The following is a 20,999-nucleotide window of genomic DNA, read 5'->3' as shown; positions in this document are numbered from 1 at the left end:
AGCTGAGTGCACCATCCAAAAATAGCTAAAAAGAGCAGTACCCCAGTCTTGCAGAAAGAACCACATGGGTAAATCCATGTGCCCAATGCTCATAATGGTACCACTGGAACTCCACACTGGCACAGCAGTCTGCCCGCATGCTATCAGTTGCAGGACCGGGGTCTACCCTATTAAGAAGTGACCCCAGATTTTCCAGGTTTGTTTTGCGACATTGGTCATGCTGCCTCCCATCTGAATTCCATACAGGGGGCAAAGACTGCATGGGAAGAAGCACACGGTCTCGGCTCAGAAATGTGCTCGTGTTTGCAGCCATAAATCAGCAGGGAACAGAAGCAGCCATGTGAATCTCTATCAAAATTCTGTAACTGCCACAATGGTGAATGGAGAAGCCACAACAGTGCAGATCAGCACGGTCTCTCCTGGCTCCAATCCTACAGGGTTTGCTCACATTAGCAGAGCCATCCAGAGAATTTGTGATAAGGCCTTGCACCCTCAGGGGAATCCAAAGACTCTGCAAATAACTAAAGGGTTTCCCAGGACTGGCCGCTGTGCAGTGATCCCGACATCTCTTTACGGTGTATTGTGCAGGCGGGGGCTGTGGTTACTGGATGGATGCCTGGGCTTGTGAATAAAGAGCTGGAATGAACCCCAGTGTAGATACTATCAGTACAGTGACCGGAGGCCAATGTGGCTGGGAGCCAATATGTGCTCAGGAACTGCCGTGGCCATTAGATGCTGTTTAAGGGAAGGAGTCAATAGAGGCCAGCGTACCAGGGAGCTCCTAAGCCTTTTTCAGATGGAGGAGTTTTAAACCGGGGTCCCCTCCCCCTGCCTTTGGGAGCTCGGCTTAGAAATGTGCAGCCATCTTTCCCAAAGGACAGCCCGGCACTCTGTGCTACCTGAGGCCAGTCTTCCTGAGAGGAGAGTGTGTCTCAAACCCATGATGCTTCTGGCCCAGAGATGGGGGCAACCCTGCACTGCCACTGCTAACTTATCTCGCTGGAGCCCAGGTAAACCAGAGCCCGCCCTGTGTCTGATAATCGTGTTCTCAGAGCACACCGAGCCAATCCCACGCCATGAGTGACACTTACCGTGAATAGCCCTTTCCTTCTCCTCCTGCTCCCAATACAAAACCTGGATCCCTTCACGGACAAGGATGCAGGGAAGGGTGTATCCACCACCCTGGAGGGATTACAATAAGAGGCACATGAGCACAGAGCAGCTAACTTCATGGCATCCACCGGTGACTGGAGAGACCAACCCTGGGCCTGCCTGGCCTAAGGAGATTCGTGTAATTACAGTGCTCAGGTGCTAGGAAGACAAATGGAAACACAGGCATTGCCAGACTAGTTCAGACCAATGCTCATCTAGCCTGGGGTCCTGCCTCGGACAGTGGCTAGGATGGCTATTCATATTTGGACTCCTACTAAAAGATGATGATGATGATTTCATGTGGCAGAGAGTTCCAGAAGGTAATTCTGTGATGGGCACTAAAGTCTTTCCTTTTCTCGGTTACAAACATGCTGCCTTTGGATTTTAGGGAAGAACCGGGTCTCACAGGCTGTGTCGACTCTGACCTGGACAGAACATCCGGCAGCTTTTCAGATGACAAGTCCCCTACACAGGTCTTCAGCGAGATCACTTAAGCTGAGACTGTTTCTGCTCCCCTTCATATCTGCTTACCAAATCCTCCCTCCCCATTTGTAACACTGTGGATGCCCCAGATTATTCCCTTCCCTCCAGGGAAGGCACCCGCTCCTCCAGACCTTCCACCTGGGGTCAGTACCTTCCTCCTGAGCCAGCCAAGCTACAGGTGAGCCCCTCCCCCCCAATAATGCCCCTCCTCAAGGGGGGAGCCAATGGTGGACCCTTCTCACACTAAAGTCACCAGACAGCAGAGCCAAGCAGCCTATGGACTGCGTGCAGCCAGTTTGGTGATTATTATGTAGCATTTATACTGCAATAGCACCCAAAGGCCCTTCTCCCCAGCTGATCCATCTTGCCCTGGGCACTGAACAAACTCTGGAGCTGGGCAATACACATTTTGTAGGGGTTGCAAAAATATTGGAAAGAAAATGAACAGTTTGTGTTTTGTCCAATGTTTCACTTGATTTCAGGTTTTCATTTTAATATGAAAAATTGCAAAATGAAAATGGAAATTTTTCATTTTATTTAGAAAAAAATCATTTTTATTCCAAAAATATTTCAGTTTTAGGAGGGCTCCCCCTTTTCCCACACTTTTACTCCCCCTCCCTTTTTTTCAGAGGAGGGAACTTTCCCCACTATTCCAAATGAACATTTAGATTTTTTTTCCCAAAAAACTCCTTGAAAACAGGCATTTCAGGTAAAAAAAAAAAAAAGTCATTTTTCAGTGAAACCCTGTTTTTAACTGGCTTTTTGGTGACATTTTTCCAGTCAGCCCCAACACAGCTCAGAGCACCAGATCCTTGGGCCTGAAACACAGACAAGACAAACAACAACAGAGAAGTGGAGCATTGTGGGGGAATGAGATGAAAGCAAGGAGACACCTTCCTTTCTCCATTCCCTACCTCCCCATTCCCAAAACATCTCCTCCACCCCCACCCAACTTACCCTGCCAATGCTGCCCCAGTGCACCCTCCTGCTGCCCTGCCCACCTCATGGCACCCGTCCAGATTGACTGACGGCCTCTAGCCCGACATGATGGGACTCCAGCCAGCTCTGTTCTTTGTAACTCCATGGAAGAATGGCACAGAAAAGAGGAGACCATGAACCTGGATTGTCTCAGTGCTCCCGCCCCTGAGGAGACCTTTGTGGAATTCCTCTTGGGGCAGGCAGGTCACCCCCAGTACCAAGGAGTCTGGCTCCAAACTTGGGAAAGAGAGCCGAGTCCTCCAAAAAATTACTGACATTGCTGGGTATCCTCTGAGAATGCCAGGCTGGTGAGCAAGATGCTGCTTTCCAGGACTCCCTGCCTGAGGGCCAGGGACAGGACATAGAGTTCTGTCCTTTGTGCAGCATTGGGAAGCATCCAGGTTCTCTGCTTTGTTACGTGTGCCAGGGTGAGCTGGCAGGAGAAGACAGAGCAACAGCAAAGCCTGCAGAGCACCCACATCTGAAAAGCTTTCACCTCCCCCCAGCCAGCCCTACACCCAGGAGGTCCCCCTGAATTGCACTTACTATACATACACGTCAATGGGGATACTGCAGTCCACAGTCAGGGAGAAGAATTGCCCAGACACGGCCAAGACAAGCGTGTGCCACTGATTGTCAGTTAAGGAGATGCCTTGGAAGGTGACCTGGGTCTGCCAGCCATTGGAGAGCTCTCTGCTCCAGAAGAGGAAGTGGAGTTTGTTCAGCGAGTACCTGAGCCCAACCAGCACCGTGTTGCTCTCCTCCTTCATCACAGTAAAGATGTACTCATTTTTCTGAAAGAGCAGGGAAAGGGTTAGTTCTGAGGTCAGCATTTGGGGCGTGGAGGCTGTCCATGGACGACTATACATTCAAACCTTTTTTCTCATTGATTGCACTGGAGAACTGGGAGCTCACAGGCAGAAAGGATGAGCTTGTGGTTGAGACACTGAAGTGCAACTCTGGTCTGGATATGGGCTTGGGTTCTAACTATTCACCAAAGGGGAGGGGCATCCACACCCAGGGCCCTGGTGCAGGCCCTTCTCCATGGCATGGTTGGTGTTTACCTTTGGTGGGACGCTGAGGACCCTCAGGGTGATGATGATGGAGAATTCCTCTGGGAAGAGGTCACAGTAGAGGAAAATCTGGGAAGCCGGGAAGCTCAGGGCATGGCGTGCTGATGCAGAGAACTGAAACCCACGTGCCCCCTGCACTTGGAGCATCCGAATCCCACTTCTCACACCACTAGTCGGAACCACTTCCGAGAGAATATCCAGGGGGCGCAGGTCTGTGCCAGAGAAATCACAGAGCCACGTCACTAAGGTTGCTCACCACCCTTGCCAATGGCATGAAGATCATCAGTAGGGCTGAGCTAATAATGGATTTTTCCATTTGGGTACCGAACCAGAAACAAAAACTGGTTAATTCAAAACCATTTTTTTTTAATTCTAATAAAAATTCATTTTGAATCAACTGAAATATTTTGGGTTGATTCAAAATGATTTTTGAGTTTTTCATTTCAAATTGGCTGTTTTCAGGTGTTTTTCACCCTTTGTGTGTGGGGGCAGGGGGGGAGTGTTTTAATTGACCAAATTTGAATTCAAAATACCTGTTTCAAATGAAAAGGCCAAACAAGCTGTTTCTAAATGGCCAATGTGAAACGTGTCAACTTTTTCAAAAAGAAAGTTCATTTTTTTCCCCTCAGCCAAAAACCATTTGTTGAATTTGGCCCAAATTCACAAATAGTTTGGGAGCCCTGAAAAATGCTTTTTGTGACCAGAAGATCGATTCAGCTAAATAAGTAACTAAAACCACCCAGCTGGAATCACCAACAAATGGGGGTGAGGGGAGGGGGAGGATGATGGATCAGATGCAGGGGGAGGGGAGGTAACATACAAAACCCCCAATAGCACAGCTGCCACGCCATGTGCACATGCCATACCAGAGCCATGCCCCGGACTGACCAGTCAGCTCCGCCCACTTGCTTCCCCTCCCCCTGCTCTACTTCAACCCTCAATTTGCTGTGTCATTTTGGATGTAGGCTGTGCGCTCCTCTGGGTAGATGTGCCTGCGGTTGTTTTTGGGAGGTGCCTCCCACATTGCAGGGGCTCAGAAAGGACCCTGGCCAAGCACTTATCACGCCACGCACAGATGGCTCACGCTCACCCCACGCTGCTGCATGGTGTCAGCGCTGTAGCATCACTGGTTTGAGATGGCTGGATTCCTTATGAGCGGTGACACCCACTCACTTCTACAGCCCTGGACAGGGATTTGTTTGATGCCCTGTATTCTGCAGAGATCACAGAGTTCAAGGATGGAAGGGGCCAGCAGATCATAATCTGACCTGTAAAGCACAAGCCCCCATCGCCACCCAGCCACAGTGCTTGAAATGGGGAGAGGGCACAAGGGATTGCAGACCTGGCCAAAAAAAACAGAGTTTCAATTGAGCTAGGGGGTTCCGGGGGACATTTCCAGCACCGTCTTACCAAAGCTGCTGCTCCCAGATTCTGAGAGGGGCACCCACACTTTGGGCATGGTTCAGCCAGCTGCACACCAAACCCAACAACCTGAATTAGCCCAAAAGATTACAGTCCAAAGGAGACTAAACTATTGTGTGCCACAGGCAGAGACCAGAGAGACTGGGTGCACCAATGCCTGAGACCCCTGCACTGGCAGGAATGATTCAGTGAGAGATATCCAGATAATCCTGACAAGTGACCCGCACCCACACACTGCAAAGGAAGGTGAAACCCCCCAAGGTCACTGCCAATCTGACCTGGGTGAAAATTCCTTCTCGACCCCACATGGCAATCAGTTAGACACTGAGCATGTGAGCAAGACCCAGCCAGCCACGCATCAGAGAGAGAATGCCCAGTGCCATCTCAGAGCCCTGGCCCACCCTGCTAGTGTCCCATCTCCAGCCATGGCCATCCCTGATACTTAGGAGATAACCCCTCCCCTCAAAAAAATACATTGGGAGGGGGAGTTTCCTACCTCACCACAAAGGATTAAGAATGCTTTTTAACTCATGGGACTGGTCAATGAAGCGGCGCCGGTTCACTCCGCATGGGAAACAATATTTGTATCCCTCTGCCTGTAAAATCATCCCGGCTTGGAACCCGGAGTTCAGCTGTGCTTGGAGGGATAGAAAAATCACTGCTAATACATTTCAGATAATTATCTCCCCCCTACGCACTGGGGCCAAGGATCAGCCCATGATCCACTTCAGTCTCTGCTGGCACAGATGCCCTGATGGTAGAGAGTCCACCATGGGGAGGGGTGTTGATGGAAAGTGGCTTCTCCCTTCCCTCCACTGTGGGACCTGCATCAGAGTGGCCAGGGAAGCTCTGATCTAGCATATCTTTCCCATGGATCCCTGGCCGTAAACTAATGCTGCCCACACCATTCAGAATCTCCAAGAGGGAAAGTCAAGCTCAGCTCCACCTCTGATTGTCACATATCCACGTACATGGACAGCTGACAAACTGTATTTGTCATGCGCCTTTGAGCACTGCCCCTGCACTCTGCCCATCTTCCACGGGACTCACTCCGACAGCCCAAACCTGTGAGATGCTTCAGACAACTGCTTAAAAAAACATTTCTTTCCTTCTTCAGTCCCCTACTCCCATCCTTCAGGGGAGAGGGCATTTCCTTCCCCTCCCCACCCCAGGGAAACAATGACCCTGCTCTGAATTGCAGGGCAGTCGCTGCTCAGTCCTGTGCCAGGGACAGGTTAAAGAGCCAGTAGCTCTCAACCCATCAGGCCAGCTTCCTGCTGAGACATAGCACTTGATTGCCAGCCCTGCTATGGCCCAGGAGATTGGCCCTTGCAATCCTGGCATTATAACGGCTACTTTAGGGATTGCTCGGTGGCGTTGCATTGAATCTGTGTGCTGCAGGCAACATGCCCAATGACTAGACCAATCAATGACTAAGCCAACCAAACATGCTTTGGGGTGGCGGGGAGCCAGATCTAGAATCCTGGCCCTTCTCTTCCAAAACTACTGGTCACTCACGCGAGCCAAAAGCCATCTCCCTTCAATGGGTCACATATCCTCGCTGCCACTAGGGGGCAACACACACCTAGTATAACAGTCTTCCACGTATGGTACTGAGGTGCCTGGCTTTACATGCCCCGTGGGACACAGCTTTCTAAAGACTCCTGGAAGCACAGAACACCTTGGGGAGGACTGTGCCAGCCCAAACTCCTGCTGGTAAATGCTTTGTACAGCACTACCTCACCCACTGCGTGTCTGGCAGGCAGAGGCGATGCGGGTGCGGATCCCGATATAGTTTTAGGCTAGAAATCATCCTTAACCAGAGCCTGCATCTGCATCTGGGGAAGTTCAGGTCTGGATTTACGCTACAATTCAGGCTGGAGGCTCAAGCAGCATTGGGGTTTGGGTGCAGAATCAAGGTCATGAAAGCCTCGGGAGCCATTCCCACAGGGATTCAGTCAAAAGGGGGAAGTCCTGGGAGCTGTACCGCTCTCATGAAGTTTCAGAGACCCAGAATCCCACAAAGGGCTCTGAACGTTTCTGCATATGAACTGAGACCGAAGTCGTAGGGGCAGGTTTGGATCTGCGGCTCAAAATCCAAATGGCCCTGGAATTTGAAACAGCTTGCTTTGGAGGTTCCAGGTTTTTTGGCTCATCCCTAATTATGCATCCACCCACCCACCCGGCCATAGGACATCGTTGTTAAAGAACTGACATCTACTCGGAGAAGAAAGCAACGCACATGTGGCCTCAGGATATCCCCCCACTGAAAAACTCAGCGAGCAGACAGCCTTTGATTGGGTACAGCTGGGAAGTGCAGACATCAGCCTGGCCACTCACAACCTGTCTGCAGCGCTTCAAAGCCATGCCAGCAATGCTGAATTGTAGCCAGTTAAGAGCACCCGCCGTCTGATCTCTTCACAAATATCGTTCTGTGGAGCAACTGCAAAGGAGCAAACTTTGCCCGGGTGCTTCACCTATTAACCGGCATCAGCATCACATCGGTCCAATTTTTCTTAATTGCTGTCAGCGTCCCTGACAACGTTCTTTGTATAACAAAGGCAGATCAGACCAGAGTGTTTGCACTGGTTGTGCACTTGAGTAAAGATCTGTTCGTTGCACAGAAGCTGGTGCATTGATGTTCCTCCCACCCTCAGCTACACCGATGCTTTTAAGGTGACGATACCTTTCAGCAGAACTGTGCTAGACAGCTAGCTTGCCTGGCTTTGGTATCTACTGGCTCCTGCTTGTAGGAAAAGATATTATTATTATTATTTGTATTACTGTAATGCCATGGAGCCCGCATCATGGCCAAGGACCCCTTTGTGCTAGGCACTGTACAAACTCAGAACAAAGAGACCGTCCCACCCCAAAGAGCTTACTAGTACCTGCTTTGGGAACTCCCAGAACTCAATGTGAGATTCTCCAGGTGTCTGTAGCAAGTGAATATTTTCTACCCGCAATGGGGCAGATTCTGATCCCCTTACTCCTGGGGAGTAGCACCTTGCTGCCCAGAGAGCAGGCTCACTAAACGCAGTTGAATATGACGCTACTCCGTGTGAGTCTCCATGCATTTCCAGTGGGCCAGCACCATAAGATCAGAGTGAAATAAAAGTCCCCAGGCACTCGGGAAACCTAAACCTCATCTGTGGAGCAGCTGGGCTGGCTGGCAGCACTCTGTGGCACCAAGGAGATGATCCTGGATACCATTCCAGGTTCAATTTCTCACCATTCTGGGATGCAGCCATTCTTGTTGCTTTGGGGTTTGTCGGCTCCGTGCTGTAGCCTCCCTTTGAACTGGTTACATTTTAGGGAATGAAATTCACATTTTTCATACAAATTTGTCCTGCTTTCCATAATCCAATTAAACAGAGAAGTTCCCAGGTTCCTAGTGGAGCACCCAATATTTAGTTGGGTTATGAGTGAACACATTATTTGTTGAATTTCACCTCTTCTTCTGCGGGTAAAAGGTTAGCAAACAAATCACAGGGTTTTTGATTGCATGCATTACACCAAACTCCTTGCTCATTTCTTCCTGGCTATTTTCCTTATATGAAGAGCTCATGAACACTGGGTTGGAAATAATCTGCATTTGAATTTGGAATATGGCTCCACGATGGTTAATATCATAAGTCACAGGCTATTATTTCTGCCCCCTAATTTATGTAATGAGACATCAAATGTACAATTCAAACAAATTACAATTCAAAATTCCCTTTTAGCCAAAATGCGTGCATTCAAGTTTAACATTTGCTTTTAGCTGCTATTTCTGCTAAGCCTTGGCTGCTTAAATGTCATGGCAAGCCAGCTGCGAAGGGTCATGAACAAGGCTGAAATTGAATTTGTGTTTGAATTCAAATCAATGATTGTGGGAAAGTCTCTCCCCGTCCACTCCCTGAATTTACTCAGCTCTACCTAGCTATCATCAAATTCCAGCCCTTCCCCATAGCCTCTGGTCTGGAAGGGTCACACAGTTAGGTACACTTTTCTTCCAGAGAACAATGGCTGTCTCTCTATGGGTAGGCCTGTGTTGCAGTCACACGGTATGCAGCTGGAGTAGATCTACCTGAGCTAGCTCACATATGGCTAGCAGTGCAGAGAGCACTCTTCAGCGTGGGCTGTATGAACCTGCTCAGACCCCTGGCTAATTACTTGGTGGTTAGCCTGTACTAAAGCCTGTTCTCCACTGCTCCAGGCCCTGAGCCAGCTAGCTGTCTATGCCTGCTGCAGTCACACCCTCAGAAATACACTCCAGCTCAACCAACATTTTGGGCTCCATGCAGTAATCACTGGGTGATACTCTCTGGTCTGTGTTACACAGGCAGTCAGACTAGATGATCTGATGGTCCCTTCTGACCTTAACATCTGTGTAACTAGGAATCGGTGCTAAGGGCTGGATCCTCCACTGCCTTGCAGCTTGTTTAGTCATTGAGACTTGGACAAGTAAAACACTGTCCAATCAGAATTCTCTACCACCCGGGGGGGAGCATTTTGTGACCCATGCACAGCTGATGGTAGCTTACACCACTACTGAACACGACCCAGAGACTTCAGCAGGATCTGTAGCCTCTTACAACAGATTTGGATTTGCTCTGTTTCCTTGGGGAACCCATGGAGCTTTGCAGAACAAGTAGAAAAGAGGTGCCATGTGAAATGATTCTGCAGTAGGGTTGCCAAATTTGTAATATTTAAAAACTAGACTCTCCAGCAGGAGTGCCGGAACCTTCCCTGCCCTGCCTCTTCCCCCCGAGGCCCAGCCTCTGCCCCCAAGGCCCCACCCCCATTCACTCTTCTTTCCCATCACTCACTGCTCTTGCCCCACTTCCCCCCCACCTACACAGGTGGGGAGGAACTTGCCTGTGGAGCCGGGGCTGGGAGCTGCAGCCACCCAACACAGGTAGGAGGTGTCCCCAGCTGAGTAGGGGCTGGTGTGGATGATGACCCAGCACCTCACCACCTCCCCCACCCACAGTAACTGAACTTTGGGTGTCCAGTCAGTAGATCTAACCAGACACTGTCAGGTCCCCTTTTCAACCAGACTTTCCAGTCGAAAACCGGGCACCTGGCCACCCCACCCCCTCCGCAGGCAAGAAATGAGCTGAGCAGAAAATGGAGGTGTTAGAACAACAGATTAGGAGCCACACCAGTGCGAGCCTGCAGAGTATCGTTCCAGAGCCCAGCACCCCAAGGATGGGTGGGTGGGGCAGCGCCACATCTTTCCTGAGCCTTGGCAACGGGAACCTATCAGCTCAGCCTTGGCCAATGCCAAGATCCTGGAGGGTCCTGATGCTTTGCTTGGATCTAATAACTGGCAATCCAGCCTGCAATGGCATCTCATGTTTTGCTGCTTGTTGCCCAAAGCGTTTCACTGCTTGCTGCATTAGCAGTGAGGCAGCTTTGACTTCGCTGCACAGTCTGACTAACAGTAGGGTGGGCTCAGCAATGACCTAACTCAGGGGTTCTCAAACTTCATTGTGCCGCAACCCCCTTCTACACAACCCCAGGAGGGGGGACCGAGGCCTGAGCCTGCCTGATTACTGCCACCCCAGGTAGGGGGCCAAAGCCCTGCTGTCCGAGGGTGTGGGGGGGGGAGGGGAAACCAAAGCCCTCAGGCTTCGGCCCCAGACAGTGGGGCTCAGGCTAAGTCAGCCCTGACAACCCCATTAAAATGGGGTCGCAACCCACTTTGGGGTCCCAACCCACAGTTTGAGAACCACTGACCTAACTTAACTTCCGTTGAAGTTAATAGCAAAATGCCTGCTGACTTCAATAGGACTAAAGCTAGGCCAATACAGAAGATCCCAGCGGCCCAGGCAATTTAAAAGGGCCCAGGGTGCCCCCAGCCACTGCCAGCAGCACAGCAGGGCGAAGGCAGGCTTCCTACCTGCCCTTGCTCTGTGCTGCTTCCGGAAGTGGCCGGCACGTCCCTGCAGTCCCTGGGGACAGGGTCTCTGCGCGCTGCCCCCACCCCAAGCACCAACTCCGCAGCTTCCATTGGCCAGCGCCAACCCCCTGCCTCAGCCCAGAGCCTGCACCTCGCACCAAAACTCCTCCCAAAGCCCTACCCCTCACCCTTTCCCACACCCAAACTCCCTCCCAGAACCTGCGCCCCATACCCCGACCCCTAGCCTGATGAAAGTGAGTGAGGGTGGGGGAGAGTGAGCGATGGAGGGAGGGGGAATGGAGTGAGCAGGGGCGGGGCCTCAGAGAAGGGGTGAGACAGGGGCATGGTTTCAGGGAAGGTGTGGGGTAGGGGTCAGGGCAAGGGTCTTTGGGTTTGCGCAATTAGGCAACCCTACCAGACGGGCATGTGGAAGCCCTGGCCGTGCCAGAAGAGCAGGCCCAGCAGCGGAGCTGGCAGCTCACAGCCAGCACAGATGCAGCACCGCCCAAATGTCAGGCGGGCCACTTCCGTGCGGGCGCAACTTGTGCACGTGTGGGAGACCCATTGACTATTCTGTCCTGGGACCCAGAATTTCTGTCAGCGGTGGGCCTGGGCTGTGATGTTCTCCTGTGGCCAGCTAACTCTCAGCAGAGGGTGATCTTCTTTGGCTTACGGGGGAGACATCTGTATTTCTGAAGAACTAGAGGCCTAGGACTGGGTTCCCAGCTCTGTATGGATTTACATTGCCATCAGCTGGTAGCAGCTCATAGATTCTTTCCCTAATCACAGCTGCCTTGTGCAGATGAATCATCTGAAGTTCATTTCCCACAGGGCTATGCATCTGGAATGAAGAGTTTCATAAGTTGTATTAATGGGAGCTGTTCTTGCACCCAAGCTTTCCATAGCTTGCAGTCAGATTTTAATATGATGGAGAGCCACCATCCCTTCAAGTTGATCTTCAATTAAAACCAAAGACAAGGATTTGTGTTTTGGTTCAGCTCCCACATTACAGGCACTGTTAATTATTAAAACACAGCTGGTGATTACACAAAACCTCATTAATGATTAGAGCAGCAGCTGGGGTGGTTTAGAGCAGTTTGTCAGTGTAAAGATCTTGAAATCTGGCTGCTTTCATGTCTTGGAATCTGGGGAGCTACCTCTTACTTTTGGCAAAAAGAAACACTATTCTCCCCAGGGTGGAAGCACTGCACAGATAAGAAAAAAAAGTCTGAATGCTCTTACAAGAAAATAGGTGCATTTCAGTGCATAAGGGATTGGCTGAATGTGTTATTGTATTTAGAGCTGTGCTTGCCAATGCAGACAGCAAATATTGCCTGCACTCAAACCAGTCTGGTCATTTTTGTGAGACAAGGTGGGTGAAGTAATGTTTTTTTACTGGACATTTTTGTCTCTCTCATCAGCAGAAGTTGGTCCAATAAAAGATATAACCTCACACACCTTGTCTCTATGATCATAGGACTGACACAGCTACCCCTACTGCATACAGCCATGGTCATTTTTGTGAGTAGAATAGAACGACAAGTCACTGAAAGAGGCTGTCTTATTTGTATTACAATGACCTCTCGTGGCCTCAGTCCTGGCTCAGGGCCTCATTGTGCTAGGCACAGCACAAACATGTAACAGCGAGATTGTCAGCTCTTTAGGGTACCGACAATCAAAGTGTTACAGCTGCCCAGAAAACAGAATTTCCGTCCCAGGGGAAATTCAAAACTTTCCAAATTGGTTTTTGGTCCAAATCGGGAGGAAAAGTTGAAATTTGGAAAATTTCCTAGAATGGAAATTCCAAAACCTTTTGATTTGGAAAGATTAAAATGACCTTATTGAAATGTTTCATTTTTATAATATTAAATATTTTGCACACAAAATAATTGCATGAAAAGAACATTAGTAAGGTTGTGAAGTCAACAGATAGGAAATGCCATAATTAATGTTGTCCATGCAACCTGAATGTGGCCCCCTTGTGTGTGTGCATTATGATATGTTTCAGAGTAGCAGCCGTGTTAGTCTGTATCCGCAAAAAGAAGAACAGGAGTACTTGTGGCACCTTAGAGACTAACAAATTTATTAGAGCATAAGCTTTCGTGGACTACAGCCCACTTCTTCGGATGCATATGCATCCGAAGAAGTGGGCTGTAGTCCATTATGATATGGTCTTTAATGACATAATCACATAGTCTTTTTTTCCACAGGACACCTGCCTCATTCAGTGCACAGGATTGATGGTGCTCACTTAATGAGCAGCCAGTCAATATTTGTATTCTCCTCGTTGTTCAGGGTGTGACCCCAGAACTTATTTATTGCAAACTATTCAAACCATTATCTAAAGGCAGAATTATTAATCTCCTCATGGTCTTTTCTATGGCCCTCATCACTATAGTATCCAAGTGCTTCATAGCTTATTATAACAACAGCCCTGTGAAATGATGGGGGTGGTATTATCCCCAGTTTACAGCTGAGAAACTGAGGCACAGAGTGATTAAGGTCAAAAGTTTCCACTAATTTGGGGGGCTCAATTTGAGACACCTAGGAATTCTGTGGCAGAAGCAGGCACAGAATCCAGTTCTCCAGGGCAGCATTCAACTGCCTGAACTTAAGATCCTCCTTTTCTCTACCTGCAAACCCCTGCCTCGTTCACTAATCACCTTTCAGTCTCTGCAACAAATGAGACAGGGCCTACAAACAAAAGCTTCATTCACTACACCGCCATGACTTATCCCCAGAGCAACTCCATCCTGTGCCCTGAATGAGGTAGGGGTCCTGTGGAAAAAATAGGAGGTGATCATGTAACTTAAAACTGTCTCATAATGCATATACCCCAGAGGGCCAAATTAAGTTTGCAAAGGCAAACTTAAAGTTGACCCTAGCTACCTTAATCAGGTGCTTTTAACATAGTTGTTTTGTGGGTAATTTCCTAGATTTTTAACAAAGCAAACTGAAAAACAGAAATTCCATCTTGTGGCATCATATTGATTAATCAGCAGGGTTGGAACCGTTAGATCCACGGCACAGAGCTCTGCCGCTTGAGCTAACAGAGTGCCTGAGAGAAGTAGTAGGTTGTTATCCTCTGTGTTGACCAGCATAAAAGGGGGCAAGACACGCACTTTGACATCTGGATGCCAGTAGGTTTCACAGCCAATCCCAGTTCATAGGCATCTGAGGTTCTATTTCATGCTCCGGAGAGGAGTGTTCTCTTCTGCCCATTTCCCCCTTCTGCCCTGCCCCTCCAATCTGTCCCTGTCCCAGTCCTGGCTCTTCCCCACCACTGGCTCCTTCTTTCAGTCCCATTATCCTTGCCTACCCAGGACCAGTCTCCACTCTCAGGCTTCACATCCCAATCCCATTCCCCTTGTCCAGCTGGTCCCAGTTCCCCGCTCACAACTCTTGGCTCAATCAGTCTTTCCCCTCCCCCACCACTGGCTCCCAGTCCCAGACTCCCTCCTTGGGCTCCTCATCCAATCTCAGCCTCCCCGCACCATCCCTTCCCTGGCTTTTGGCCCAGGCAGTCCCATTCCCCCCAACCCCCCATCTCCTTGTCAAATGCCAGTTTTTTCAGAACAATTGTTTTGCAGGAATGCGACAGTCTGGACTAAATTTGCGTAAGGGCCAGGGAGGAATCTGTGGCCAGAGAAAGACAGTCACCTTCCCTAGACCAGCCAGCATCCAGGGGGCTGGGGCAGGCACCTGGATATGGAGGAGCCAGGTTCAAGGGCCTGGTCTGAATCAGGGATCGCTGGCTCTTGTACCTGGGTCCCACACAGCCCAGGTGAGTGCCTGAATCACAGGACTATTGGCTCGGCTCAGCTCATGCTTCCGTCCTAACAAAGAACAAGAAAACCTGAAATCGCAGAAACATTCACGGGCCAAGAAACCCAGTTCCCAGCCTGCCTTGAGTGCCCCAGAGCTGCCCAACCGGGAGCTCAAACCACCATGAGACAGACCAAGAAGAGAGCCGGCTAAGCATTTCTAGAGGTATATCTAGGAAACCCCATGTCCTCTGCGCTCTGATTCACCCTTTATGCACTGTTCCTCCTCTCTCCTCCCCCAGTTGGGGCATTTCAGACCAAAAATGCAAGATGCAACAGAAGCTGGGTGCAGAACCGGCCTCCAGGAAGGGTACCGCCAGCACCACTCCCAGCCCTCGGGGTGCCAGCTCCTTGCCCTGCTCCCGCCACTGCAAGCAGTGTCCCTTGCCTCCCGCGGGTGTCACTCCAGCTCACTCCTCTGAGCGCCACCCCTCAGAGCTCCCATGCCCTTTCCTTGGCCTAGGCATGGGCCCCAGTCCAGCTGCAGGGCAGGTCCTGCAGGCGGGGGATACCACCCTGTGTTGAAGTTCTCTGCTCACTGGTCACAGCGCTACAGTGAGTGGGTGTGGCCTTGGGCTGCTAGGCCTCCTCCCCCAGTTGAGATGCACACCTGGCTCCATGGGCCATCAAATCCCCTGAGAGCTGAGTGACATAACATTGGCATAAAAATGGTCTCCTCCCAACCCCCTCCCCATCTCTGCCCCTCCTGCCCTTCGGGGTCTCCGTCCCATATGCAGAAGTAGAGCTGTGAAGAAGGTTCTGTGAATGGGATCCCCCAGCAGCTCCCCCGCATCCTAGGGGCAGCACTAGAACGGCACCCGGGGCACAGCAAGCTCACCAGAAGATGCTCTCCGAATTGCAGTGCTACCAGCCTGCCCCAGCACCGCTGCAACTCTGTCCCTGTTCTCTCTCCTTTATCCCCACCCCCCACCCCACTTTGTTCTTTGCTCCCACTCCCAGCTGTCATTTTGGGGGCAATCTCTTCAATTAGAAACATTGTAGCGGGGCGGCCTGGCTTCCAGGCGCCCCAGGAAGCGATGAGCCAGAAAAGCCGCCAGAGTGGGCGGAGCCACCGCGGCCTGTCCCCACCCCCCGGAAGTCAAGGGGCAGGACAGGAAGTATAAAGGCCAGGCCCCAGCGCTCAGTAGCTGGCCGACAGCGGGAGAGGACAGACGCTGGTGCCCGAGCTCCCACGGACCTGAGCCTGCCGAGAGCCCGGTATCCTGAGGAGGACTGGCCGAGCCTGCCGAGAGCCCGGTATCCTGAGGAGCGGTCTGAGCTTCCCCCCGCCGAGGGCCCAGAGGGAGCGACAGACCTACCTGGTGCTTGGGGCCCGGAGGAGCCTATGATCTGCGACCCAGCAGACGGAACTCAGGAGGAGCAGGTACCCATGGAGGAGGAGATGGGAAGTGGCCCGGGGATAGCAGACCCCGAACCCATGTCAGTGTGTTGCGGTCAGGATCCCCACTGACTGCGCGGCAGAAGGACTGCTGCGGATAGGGCCCCGGGCTGGAACACAGTGGAGTGGGTGGGCCTGTGTTCCCCCCCCTGCCACCCCACGCTGGGTGGCAGTCTCTCCTCCTCCTCCTTGTCCAAGGGGCCTGGGCCCCTGACAGACTATCTGTTGGCTGCCCCGCCCTGACCTAGGGCCTGGGCTAACCCAAACTGACCCAGCCCCTGCTACAAGGCCTGGGCCACTGACTGACTATTGGTTTGCTGCCCCGCCCTGACCCAGGGCCGGAGCTGTTAATTGGGTGCTCAGTCCCTGCATAAGGGCCTGAGCCCTGAACTGCTAATTGTGTGCTCAGTCCCTGCATAGGGGCCTGAGCCCTGAACTGCTAATTGTGTGCTCAGTCCCTGCATAGGGGCCTGAGCTCTGAACTGTTAAGTGTGTGCTTAGCCCCTACCCAAAGGTTGGGGCCCTAACTGTTATTCGCTTTGTAGCGGGGCGGCCTGACTTTCAGGCGCCCCAGGAAGGGACGAGCCCCACCCCGGAACTACTACAAACATCCACCCAGCAATATTGCAATATGAATTGGGTCGTGTTACCCATTCCCTGCAAGGACACTGGCGCTGTCTGGGCAGGGCCTGGGTATTGAGGGCTGCTTTCCTTACCTTTCCGTTCTTAGTGTTTTCATTTAGACCTTGTGTTAAGCGTGTCACGAATCCGCTCAGAGAGCACACTGTGAATGCAGCCGCCACTCCTTGCTTTAGCTGCCAGAGCAGCAGGGACAGAACTGACTCCAATGCCAAGATGATCATGAAGCAAGAGCGTGCGCCTGGTCCTGAGCAGCAGGAATGGAGCCTAACCCTGGCTCTGACACCGACGTCTCTGTGACCTTGGGCAAAACACTCAATCTCTGCCTCAGTTTCCCCAGCTGTGAAGTGAGGATAATAGCACGTACTTAGGTACCTCCCGGGGCTGTTGGGAGGGGTGTTCGGTGCCTGCAAAGTACTTAAAGATGATAAACGCTCTGCACTGTTATTACGCAGCAGGCTCAGGCTTGTGAGCTCACCATGAGCCCTGACTCTCCCCTTGCAGAGATGACTAACTCCAGCAGTGCCACGGCAAAGGATCCCAGGGACAGCCTGTCCAGAAAGGGATTCAAACCTCTTCCCGATGTGTGAACTTGATCCAGCGCATATGGGCTCAATGGCATGGGCCTGCCATGGGCACACGGCTCAAGCCCTGCCTCATATAGGACCTACAATGCACGGCAGATCAGAATCCACTGTGGCGTTTACAAGGGTGTTGCCACTAAACTTTTGGGCCCAGCAGTGTCTTGCAGGTCTGTGCAGAGTCCGAAGAGTGAGAGCCACCATCCGCCAGGGCTACTCTCACCTAACGTAGCAGCAAGACACAATCTGCTGCTGCCCCTCCCTCCAGACCCCCAGCACCCCAATGTCAGCCTGGCTGCACCCAACACTGTAAACGCAGCATGCACGTGAAGCAAGGCGGCGATGGGGTTTCGGGCTGAGCTGCTGGCAGTCCCCGGGTGTGGGACGGCGATAGGCAGACATCATCACCTGCACCTGCCCTGCTGCCCCACACCCAGCTCAGGGGCAGGGGCACTGCTGGGGCCTGGCTGCATGGGGACACATCGCTAAGTGGCCCCACTAGTTAATTAGCTGTAGCTGCTGTGCAGCAGAAATGCTCGGCCTTCCCTTTGCCCACTGGTTCCCCACGGCAGGTCTCCTGCCAGGAGGGCTAGGGACCACCCTGAGCACAAAGCACTGCCAGTCCTGCTCCCACCCCACTGCCCGTCCTCCATCATCATGGCCAGTCCCCATCACCGACTCGCCTCCCTGCGCCCCCGTTCCACTCAGCAGTCTTTCCTTTTCCCAGCCACAGGCCCCATCTTGGCTCCATCACAGTGCTGGTTCAGATCCCCCCTCCCCACACTCCGTCCCTCTGCCCCCCAGCAGCATCCAGCCAGAGTCCCCGTCCCACCCTGCACACCCCTCCACACACTCCTCCCCACCTGCCTGAGTCCTGATCCCCCCCCAGCTGTATTCCCCTGCAGCTCTCCTCCCGCACATGGGCAACCAATCTTGTCCCTGCCACGCTGTATTCATGGGTTTCTGCAAGCAGAGGACGCCACTGGAGGCAGGAGAACAAGGTGGCAGCCCCACAAGGGCCACTCCTCCTCCTCTACCATCTGCTATATATTGCCCACTCTTCCCCCCCCTTCCATGCCCCCATCCAGCCTGCCCACTCCCAGCAACCATGGCCCTACCAGGAACTCTGTCTTTGTCAGCTGTCACCTTGCAGCATGGGACTCCAGAGTCCCTGGGGAGATTTGCTGATGGGAGAAATTGGAACTAGCCCCTACTGGAAAGATGGGTGAAGTGCTAGGGCCTTGGGAGACCCAGCTTTCATTCTCACCTTAGTCATGGACTTCCCGGGTGACCTTGCTAAGTGATATCATCCGCCCTGTGTCGTGATTCCCTGCCTACTAAATGGGGACCAAACACCCCGGGAGGCAGGGACTGCAAGGATCAAGTCCCATTAATGATGGCGATGCTCAATGGGCCAGATGAGCACCCAGATCGGTTGCTATGACGACAGTTCAGGATGGAGGACATTTGGGCTGGGTTCTGAAATGGTTCTAGCTGGCCCAAACAAAGCCCTTGTCACCGTCAATAGCTCCACGTCCATTTTACACCAGCAAATCCAGGCGGCTGGCAGTTGCCTCCGTCCCATGCTTACAACCCTTGCACATTCCCCCTACAGCAATACAGGCCACAGAGACAACAGTATATCCTGGCAGATTAAATCCATGTAACTATTGGCCACCTCTTCTGCAGCCCCCTGCCAATGGCAGCTGTAATACTCCAGGCCCGGACTGCCTGATTTCCTTCCTTATTTTTAGTGGAGGTTGTTGGATGAGTGGCAGGGCACATGCTATTCATCACAATACTTGGCATGGTGCCGAAGCCAGCTCGTTAGCAGAGAAATCAGGTCATCTTTAATAAATTGCAGAGCCAAAAGCCTACAAGCAGACCCAGCAGTTCACTTAATTCTGGCCCAGTCAGATGCCCCGCCCGCTTTTACAAATTTCCATCCATAGGTTACGGCATGGGGATTTTTTTTCACCAAAAACTCCAAGTGCCATTGAATTGAGGTTGCCAACCATTGTGACTGGAAGCCAAGCTAAAGCAAAGCAAACTGTCCAGAGGGGCAGCACAAGATCCTCGAGGGAGAAGGAAACAAACCCAGCTGTGCCTCTGAGTGCGGATTAGGCCACTTTGCCGGATCAAATTCCCGGGCAAACAGGACTCGTGGGCTCTCATGGCAGACCCAAAATATCTGGCATGTCCACCAGCTTCATTTGACCCTATGTCAGAGTCAGCGCTGAAAGATGAGGGCCGGAGGACATTGTCAACTACATGCTGGGTGTAGTTCCACATCAGGGTCCCTGGACTGCAGCTGAGGCTCTTCCAGAGGAGGAATGTTTGACACGTTTGTGATTATCTCCCAGATTTGGAAGGGCAGTGTTGAGTGCAGAGGTTGGAAGGTGGGTTGCAAGCTCCTCCACACCCCGTTCCCCCACCCCCAGCAAGATGGCTAATAATTGCTTATCAAACAACTTGTACTAACCCCCATGACAAGCTGCTCCTACCTGTGCAATGTCGCCATGACGTCCCTCCGCTGGCCAGGTAGCTGGTGAACCCTGAGGGCAGGAGCACAGCCCAGACCACCAGCAAAGCAGACATCGGGGGGCCTTCTTCACCGGCTCCATGCACAGGAACACTCCTGCCCTCCTGTCTTCAGACCCCGGGCAGGTGGCACTCTGCTCAGGAATCCACTACAATTTCTCATAGCCAGCTCACATGACAACCACTTCTGGAGACCTCCTCATCCTGGATGCAGACACCCTCCACCCCTCCAGGGCACTTCCGGGAGCAGGACTCTGCCAAGGCTCTCACTGTAGCAGCCTCACAGCTTCAACTGCTCCTCTGAGAGCTGGCCACGCAGCCTGCCCCTCTGCTTTGCTTCTCCTCACGGCCACACGTGCAGGCTGAGCCCCGTCTCTGCCTGGCCTCTTAGCCGGCATTAGGTAGAGGAAAGGTTTCCAGAAGGAAGCACAAAAATCAGCACTGCAGTGGGAGGCTCAGAAAAGAGGACGCATAGGAACTGACTGCTTTAACTGGCACATGTGGTCGGTGAGCCTCGGAGAAGCCAGTGCCCCATCCCGAAGGAGAACAGACTTTCCCCCAGCAGCCACAAAAGCAACTCTAGCTGGAGCCTGCCTTTGCAGACATTTAAAGGAGAAGTCAGTTGTCAAGAGGAGGAGTCCCACCGCCTTGGAGAGCTTTGTATCTTTTGCCCAGCCCTCTTGAGGTTGTTTCTTTTTGTTTGTTTTTGGCGGGGGGGGGGGGGGGGCTGGGAATCTTCGGTAGAGGAATTTCCCTCTCCAGAGAAATCAGAGAGGGAATCAAATGGGAACAAGGCGAAGACACGGCTTTGCGCACCTGAGTGCTTTAGTGTCTACACTGCCGATAGCATGCATTTCAGCACACAAGGGTGTGGGTGGGGGTGGGGGTGAGCCCATATATTTAATTACACCCCTCTTTTGTGCAAAAAGGTTTTGTTTTAATGATTCCTGGCAAGGCAGTGCTGCACAGCTGCTGCTGGGATCCCCTTTGAATATTATTATAGCTCAAGGAAATAACTGCCTG

General features: G+C 52.0%; 1 protein-coding gene across 2 annotated transcripts in view; it reads right to left on the bottom strand.

The window, feature by feature from the left end:
- TSPEAR (thrombospondin type laminin G domain and EAR repeats) overlaps positions 1 to 20,640 on the bottom strand; it is a 77,234-nt gene extending 56,594 nt beyond the window's left edge. Inside the window, exons 1-4 of one of the 2 annotated variants that reach the window (XM_042853451.2) lie at positions 19,940 to 20,640; positions 3,678 to 3,898; positions 3,169 to 3,407; positions 1,092 to 1,182 (exon numbers count right to left, since the gene is read on the bottom strand). In XM_042853451.2, the coding sequence (XP_042709385.2) occupies positions 1,092 to 1,182; positions 3,169 to 3,407; positions 3,678 to 3,898; positions 19,940 to 20,033 (645 nt within the window). In that variant the 5' untranslated portion in view covers positions 20,034 to 20,640. The remainder of the gene's footprint in view (positions 1 to 1,091; positions 1,183 to 3,168; positions 3,408 to 3,677; positions 3,899 to 19,939) is intronic. The other variant, XM_024108405.3, reaches the window with a different exon arrangement.
- Between the last annotated feature and the right edge of the window lie 359 nt (positions 20,641 to 20,999).

This window comes from Chrysemys picta, chromosome 9 (genome assembly GCF_011386835.1).
Source record: "Chrysemys picta bellii isolate R12L10 chromosome 9, ASM1138683v2, whole genome shotgun sequence".
Classification (NCBI taxonomy): Eukaryota; Metazoa; Chordata; order Testudines; family Emydidae; genus Chrysemys; species Chrysemys picta.
Note: the sequence above shows the minus strand (reverse complement) of the source record. Positions and strands in the feature narration are given on the sequence as shown.